This window comes from Pinus tabuliformis, chromosome 5_1, assembly GCF_031772625.1.
Source record: "Pinus tabuliformis cultivar Carrire ecotype Pingquan chromosome 5_1, CPIR1, whole genome shotgun sequence".
Classification (NCBI taxonomy): domain Eukaryota; kingdom Viridiplantae; phylum Streptophyta; class Pinopsida; order Pinales; family Pinaceae; genus Pinus; species Pinus tabuliformis.
The window spans coordinates 159,186,575-159,194,500 of NC_142305.1; the positions used below are offsets into that span (position 1 = coordinate 159,186,575).

The following is a 7,926-nucleotide window of genomic DNA, read 5'->3' on the forward strand; positions in this document are numbered from 1 at the left end:
ATAAAACATTTTCATATTTTCTCTAACTCGTCTTTTTAATGTAAAGTAAATTTTATATTTTTGTAATGGAATTCAGTCATTCAAAGGCTAAATCTGAGTTTTAAAACATGCTACTACATATTCTATCAAACCCAATTTGTCCCTGAACGTAGGGAAATTACACATTGTTGTAGGGTGTTAATCAATAATTGCATTATAATGTGATAGTTTTGTTTTAATGTTAAGGCCGAAATGTTGATTTATTTAAACTGTGGACTTTACACCTTGAACACATAGTTCTCTTAAATACTCTTTCTCTCTCTCTCTTTTCTTTAAACTTTATGTTTTTTTGATTCATGATATATTAATAATATTTTTAGGAAAAAACACATTGAAAACAGAGAGTGATGCTTTTCGAACCCAAAAATTAACTGACCTAAATATATAAATCTCAAAGATGAAATGGTGAATTCCAACTTTTAAAACATGTGAATGTAACAGGATCAAAGTAAAACTTTTTATTTCTATTTTAGTCAATTTTATTTTGAATTTTTTAAATTTTAAAATAGATTCTAACAAATTATATAGTATAATTTATTTAAATATATATAACTATAATAATAATAATTATTATTACTTTACTTAATTTAATTTAATTAGATTCATGTAATTTATTAATAATAATAATAATAATAATAATAATAATAATAATAATAATTAAATTCTATTTTTTTTAAAGAAGAAAGAAGGTTAAAATGTATACCAATAAAATTTATTAAAAAAAAGGGGGTAAAAGCCCTAAACGATAACCCTCACATTGTTGTCCATAGAGCCGATAAAGGGGGAGGGGTGGTGATTTTGGACAAAGATAATTACAAGAATAAAATGTTAGATCACTTTTGCAATAGTGGAAGCTATAGAAAGCTTAATAAGAACCCCATTAAAAAGGTTTCAAAGGCTATTGTGAAGGCGATTAAATCTAATAATTTTGTAAGCTCAATTAGTCACAAGCTTATAGAAAGTAACCCTCTCACGCCTAGGATATATGGGCTTCCTAAGATTCATAAGGAAGGGGCCCCTCTTAGACCTATTGTCAATACCATAGGTGGGCCTACTTATCTCCTCGCTAAGTATTTAGCTAAGAAACTTAAACCCTTAGTAGGTAAGTCTAGTTCCTTTGTTAAAGATTCTTTCTCTTTTGTTAATGAGTTGAAAGATATTGAGTTTGATCTTGATGATTTTATGGTGAGTTTTGATATAGTTTCTTTTTAATCGAACACCTTGATTAAAGAGGCTATTGAGGTTATCAATCGCTTAACGGATCCAGATTCTGCTTAGCTTGTTGAGATTTGCCTTACCTCGATCTTCTCTAGTTTTGATGATGAATACTATGAGCAAACAGGCGGAGTAGCGATGGGGTCTCCCCTCTCTCTTGTGGTTTCCAATATCTTCATGGAAGACTTTGAATCTAGGGCTTTGGCTTATGCTATCTTTAAACCAAAATTGTGGAAAAGATTCGTCGATGATACCTTCAACTTATGGCCCCATGGTAGGGAGAAGCTAGCTTCTTTCTTTGAGAATCTTAATTACCAGTCTCATTCCATTAAATTCATCATGGAATGTGAGGCTAATGGAAGCTTACCCTTTCTTGATGTTCTCATTTCAAGAAAGGATGATGGTTCTTTCTCCCACCAAGTGTTTCGTAAGAAAACCCATAGTGAGCAGTATCTTCATGCTAATTCTCATCACTTTCCAGCCCAGAAAATAGATGTTCTTAATACTTTAGCTACTAGGGCTATTTGGGTTTCGGGAGAAAACCATCTAATGGATGAGAAAAACCATCTCTTTAATGTCTTCAAGAAGAATGGTTATAGCAAGTTGCAAGGTTTCATAGCCTTTTTAAAAGCTAGTCGGGGACCTAATTCTAAAAAAGAGGTTAGGGTGGACTCTAATGTCCTGCTTCCCTTTATCCAAGGGACGACAGACAAAATTGCTAGAATTCTTAAGAAGCATAGGATTGGATCCACCTTTAGACCTTTTAAAACCATTCGTAGCTCTTTAAGATCTGTCAAAGACCCTATTGATCCCAAATGCATGAAAGGTGTTTATTTAATCCCTTGTTTGTGTGGAACCCCCTACATCGGTGAGACTGGTCGTTCCATTTCACAAAGAATTCAGGGGCACGCAATGGACCTTAAGCATTGTAGGATCCGCTCATCTACTCTAGCTGAACATGCAGAACTAACAAAGCACCATATTTTCTTAGAGTATTCTAAGGTCCTTGTGAGGGTTGATCATTTCCATCACCGAAAATTAAGAGAAGCCATAGAAATTGAAAAGAGGAGAAAAACTCTTAATAGGGATGATGGATGAAAGTTAAATAGCTCATGGGTCCCTTCTCTTTTTTTGCTAATGCAAGAGTCGGACCTTCCCATTCATTAAACAAGAAATATATTACATAGAGTTACAACACGGCCCACAAGGTCATTGACAAAGGAGAAGGACTTAAGCAAAATATTTCCTTGCTTCTAACCACCAAACTAACCCATACTAAAGAAGAGAAAAATAAGAGAAACGGAAGGTTTCATTGAAACCCAAAGCGTACGACAAGAGGAAAAGGCTCCAATGCCCGAGAAGTCAAACCATGGAAAGCCCATCCGAGATAGGCAAAATGGGCCAAGAACTTAATAGAGTATGCTTGTCCATTCCCCGGGGACCACAAACCTGCACTGTTGATCAGGACCATTGAAACCCCAAGAGCCAGCTGACGGAGTAAGATAAAATCAGACCAACCAACTAGCACGGAAAATAATGTACGATGAGGGCGATTTTCCACCCGACCCCACTGCCATGTGGAGCTCAACTAATGTGATCGCTTTCGAATGGGGAAAACCACTTCCCGCTTGATGGGGTTGCGAAAACCACTTCCACGCCTCTAATCTGCATGACTCCTCCAGACCGTCGGATGGCATAGGAAGAAAAGGACGGTTGTGCTTGATATCACACCGCCCTAAGTCACCGAACTTTATGGCGTGATGGGGGTGGTTTTCGGAACTGCCACGCCACCACGTGTCACTCTTGTAATGGAATCGTAGCCCAAACTCGAAAACCGCTTCCTGATGGAAAGCGATGCGAACTCCTGAATACCGCTTCATCTGCTACATTTTCGCTCGGCAATAGGAAATAGGAAACGAAAGCCCCCAGCTCCATTGTCGATGCTTGTTGACCAAAGCATTATCCGAGCAAGGGGAAAACTGGTGCCAAACTCTGAGAATTTTAGTGGAAGAGAAAAACCAACCGACAATATCCACTAGGGCCATGCTTTTGCCTGTTTGTCTTAAACGAATGAAACCAGCCAGGCTCTCCCCATAACAATGACAGGGAAAACTGATCCGAAAGCTGAAGGAACAGCTCTCCCTCCTCTTCCACTCTAACGCCGGCCCCAAAACCATAGGATGGTCAGAAGAGGCAAAAGGAATTGTCTCAAAACCCTCCGCGAACCAATGGTGCCCAAAGGGAAAATCAAGAGGCCGAGGAATCATGGGCTGGGGACACTTCGCCTCTGCTAGAAACCCTCCCACTACTACGGCCCTCCTGAATGTCTTCTGCCACTTGGTTATAGCAAAGAACCTTTAAACGATTTTGGGGAAAATCCTGCCACTTTTTCTCCAGCCTGCAATCTACATTGCTCACCCCTTGGTTGGCAAGAATGTCCGCCAACTTGTTAGCAGTTCTGTGCACGTGATTGAAACTGACTGATCCAAAACTTTGAAGGTGAGCTTGAATCCTTTGATAAACCTGGATTAGTCTCCAATGATTTGAGACTGTCTCCGGTCTGGATCCACAGCTGATTCTTTTAACAGAATTGATGGTGATTTCGGAGTCTGCCTCAATAATGACATTTGAGCTACGATTCTTAATCAGAATCTCTAGGCCCTGCTCCAACGCCATTAGTTCTGCCATGTTATTGGTTTCTTTAACTAAATGGCTGTGGAAGATTAATAGAATTCTTCCTTCTTCATTCCTTAAAACTCCTCCAAACCTAGCGACTCCGGGATTACCTTTGGAGGCTCCATCAATATTGAATTTTAGGTAGTTATTCGAAGGAGGTTTCCAGCACTCTTTCTCTGTATTCATTGTCATTTTCTTTTTTCCAAACCCTTGCGGGATGATATTTTGCAATCCCAGCAGTCTGAGGGTTCTCGACTCCATTGTTGAGGGAGGAGTCTCTGGGATATTGCACATTGTGGTGTTGACTGTTCCCCTTATCTTCTTTAGAATCAAATCATATAGCTTCTTAGGGTTGGCTTTTTCATCCTTAAAGATTCTTTTATTTCTTTCTTTCCACACATTCCAGAAGATAAATCCTGGTGTGAACGCCCATGCCCGATTAATCACTTCATTCTCCGAAAAGCTCCTCCTCCAATTTTTAAGGGTGTTTGTGATACTCTCTTTGTCCCTGTTAGATTGTTGGAAAATGTTATAGAAGGAATTCCACAACCAGGTGGTATAAGAGCAGCAGTTGAGGATGTGCTCCATAGTCTCCTCTTGCTCTTGACAAAGCTAACATTTTGAAGACCCTAAGACTCCCCTTTTTCTGATATTGTCCCAAGTCAAAATTTTCTTATGGTACACCAGCCACATAAAGAGTTTGATTTTCATCCATCCTTGATGAGACCAAATATGCCTCGAAGATCTTTCTGGAACACAAGACTCCAGCCCTAGGATAATATGCTTTGCCTCTTTGAGATTGAAGGTGCCTTTGTTGTTGTTGCCCCATCTTAATTGATCCTGCCGCTCTGTGACCATGATCATCCTCTGTTTTAAAATGCTTCTTAGTGCTTTTTCTTTTGTTGTTATGAGTCTTTTATTTCTACAATTAATGTTTCTCCAGCTTCTCCACTTGTCCTGTCCCTGGGGGATGTTCCAGAAATCTTTAACTTTATACAGTTCTTGGGAATTTGTCTCCTGTTTAAGACTTATGAAGTCCTCCTTTAACAACACCGGTTCTTGTTTCCATTTGTCCTCCCAAAAGAGTGCTTGCTCACCATCTCTGATTTCCCAGAAACTGTGTTGTTGCACTATATTTCTATTCTCCCAGGCCCTGTTCCAGATGAGAGAGCCCCTTATATCTCCCGACATTCTGATAAGATTATTGGTGTGCCAAGAGCTGGCGTATTTTTCTTTCCAGACCCTTTCCCAAAGGGCTCTTGGCTTTTGCACCCATCGCCACCAAATCTTGGCTCTTAGAACTTATTTAAAATCTCTTGATCATCTAAGACTAGACCCCCATGGCTTTTGGGTTTGCAGATTTTTTCCCAGGAAACGAGGGCCCATTTCTTCCTTGTTTCCTCTTTGCCCCAAAGAAAATCTCTTTGAATATTTTTGATTCTTTCTAAGACTCCTTTGGGGGCTGGAAGGGCTGATAACATGAAAATCGGGATGGCTTGAAGAACTGCCTTAGTTAGAACCAATCTGCCCGCTAAGTTCAAGGCTCTGAAGGTCCATTTTTTAACTTTTTCCTGCAACTTGATAAGCATGGGTTCCCATATATTTTTAAGCATTGGTTTGTCTGTGAGAGGTACTCCCAAGTATTTGGAGGGTAGGGAGTCCCTTTGGAAGCCAAGGATTCTTGAGATATTCCTTTGAATAGCAATGTTAGTATTAAAGAAGAATATTTTTGATTTTGTGAGATTAACTTCCATACCTGAAGCCTTTACAAAAGCATTGAGGATTTGCTTGTAGGCAGCCGCTTCTCTGACTGTGGGAATACCTTGTAACATGGTATCATCTACAAATTTTTGGTGAGTAAGGGTCTGTCCATTCTATAAAACTTGAAGGCCCTTGATTTTTCCCATATTTTTAGCTTGCATGATAGCGCTGCCCAGTCCTTCCATCATGAGGATGAAGAGAAAGGGAGAGAGCGGGTCCCCTATCTCAGGCCTCTAGAGGGAAAGAAGATAACTGAGGGAGAGCCATAAACCAAGATAGAAAAGCTGGAAGTAATTACTAGAGCCATCACCCATCTTGTCCAGTTGTGATCAAACTCGAAGGCTGACAGAATCTTCTTGATAGAGCCCCAATTGACCTTATCATATGCTTTAGAACTGTCTAGTTGCATGATCATCCCCACCTTCTTTTTGCTTTTAAGAGAGTGCACCACCTCATGCGCTTGAATAATGTTATCCAAAATTTGCCTGCCCTCCACATAACCAGATTGCTCCTCAGACACTAGTTTAGGAAGGAGGGGTTTGAGTTTGTTAGCCACTACTTTAGATATAATCTTGTAAACCACATTGCATAAAGCTATGGGTCTGAACTTATCTGCTGTCTGAGCCGAATCCTGTTTGGGAATCAGGGAGATGAAGGAGGTATTGAGGGCTTTAAGGAAATATTTATTGACTCTGGAATCCTCCACAACATTTAAAATATCCATTTTAACTATATCCCAACAAGCTTTGAAAAAATCCACATTAAAACCATCTCGGCCTGGTGCTTTGCCATTCTGCATATCTTTGAGAACTTCGCCGAACTCCTCTTTAGAAACAGGTCTGTTTAGGTTGATATTGTCCTCTCTGGTCACCAGCTTAGGGATATATCTTGTAATTTCCTTTATGGAATCTTCCCTATCTGGATTGTTTTCTCGAGTAATGTCTTGAGAATGCTAAACAAACACTTTTTCGATTTCTTTATGAGTGTTTTGAGTATGTCCCTGTTTATCCTTTATTTCCAAGATTCTATTGAATGCCCTACATGCCATGGTGGATCTATGGAAAAAGCTCGTATTGCGCTCCCCTTCTTTGAGCCATTGCACCTTGGATTTTTGTCTCAAGAATATTTCCTCTTTTTTACATAGGTTTTCCCACTCCTCGTGTAGTTTGTCAGACTGTTCATTTATTTCATAGCTAAAGCCTTCTTGGATCAACTTCTAGTTGAGTTCTTGCATTTTCCTTTCCACCGATTTCTTATTCACAAAAATGTTTTCGAAATCCTTCCTGTTCCAGTCTTTGAGTTTGCTCTTGATATGCTTTAGTCTTTTGTGAAGGAGAAACATCTTAGATCCTTGGATCTGTAAGTCCTCGCTCCACCACTCTTTGATATTACTCAAGAAGTCCGGGTGGGTAAGCCAAATGTTTTCGAATCTGAAGGGTATGTTCCTTGGAGAATCCAAACCCTTAATTTCCAACTGTATCGGCCAGTGATCTGAGCCACCAAAGGGAAGAATTCTTACTGTTATTTCATTATTTGTAAGCATAAGCTCTCTGAAAACAAGAACCTATCTAACTTGGAGGCCACCTGGGCTTCCCCTCCTCTCTTGTTGTTCCAAGTAAAAATCCCATTCTCTGAGTTTGAGTCAACCAATTTCCAGTTCTCCGTGAATGCTTGAAATGCTGATGCATCCTTGTTTAGTGCTCTGGTTCCTCCTTTCTTTTCCGAAAGATATTTTATCATATTAAAATCCCCTCCCAAGATCCAGGGGATGCCATTTTGTCTGTTCCTTAGATCATTGAGGGATTCTAGCAGTCTGAGTTTATCCTCTACTCTTTGAGGACCATAAACATTAGTGACTAGGAAGGTTTCAACCACCCCTTCTGGTTGAATGACTACTGACAAGTAGTTTCTGGATGCCTCTGCATCTAAAACTTTGATTCTTTGAGGGTTCCACAGAGTGAGAATGCCCCCGCTGTGTTATTAGCTTTGACTTCTAAAAACTCGAATCTTTGAAGCCATTTGCTATGGATTGCTTTTATTTTCTGAACGGAACACTTCGTTTCCTAGATAAAGATTATGTCTGGCGTATCTTGCTTCATTCTCAAACTTAGCATTCTTTGCTTTCTTTTACTGCCCAACCCTCTTATATTCCAAGATGTAAACTTCATAATTAAAGATTTGTGAAGGAGTAACTAGTTAGGTCTTTCATCTTACCTGAATCTATCATCAGCTTCC

At 39.5% G+C, this 7,926-nt stretch overlaps 1 protein-coding gene across 1 annotated transcript; it reads right to left on the bottom strand.

The window, feature by feature from the left end:
- Window positions 1-3,501: 3,501 nt before the first annotated feature.
- On the bottom strand, window positions 3,502-4,518 carry LOC149163914 (uncharacterized). Its single transcript, XM_089429300.1, has one exon. The coding sequence runs from the start codon at window positions 4,516-4,518 to the stop codon at window positions 3,502-3,504; it is 1,017 nt and encodes a 338-aa protein (XP_089285426.1).
- Between the last annotated feature and the right edge of the window lie 3,408 nt (window positions 4,519-7,926).

Excerpts from the sequence above, each read along its gene's own strand:
- LOC149163914 (XM_089429300.1), bottom strand. The coding sequence starts at position 4,518 with ATGGAGCACATCCTCAACTGCTGCTCTTATACCACCTGGTTGTGGAAT.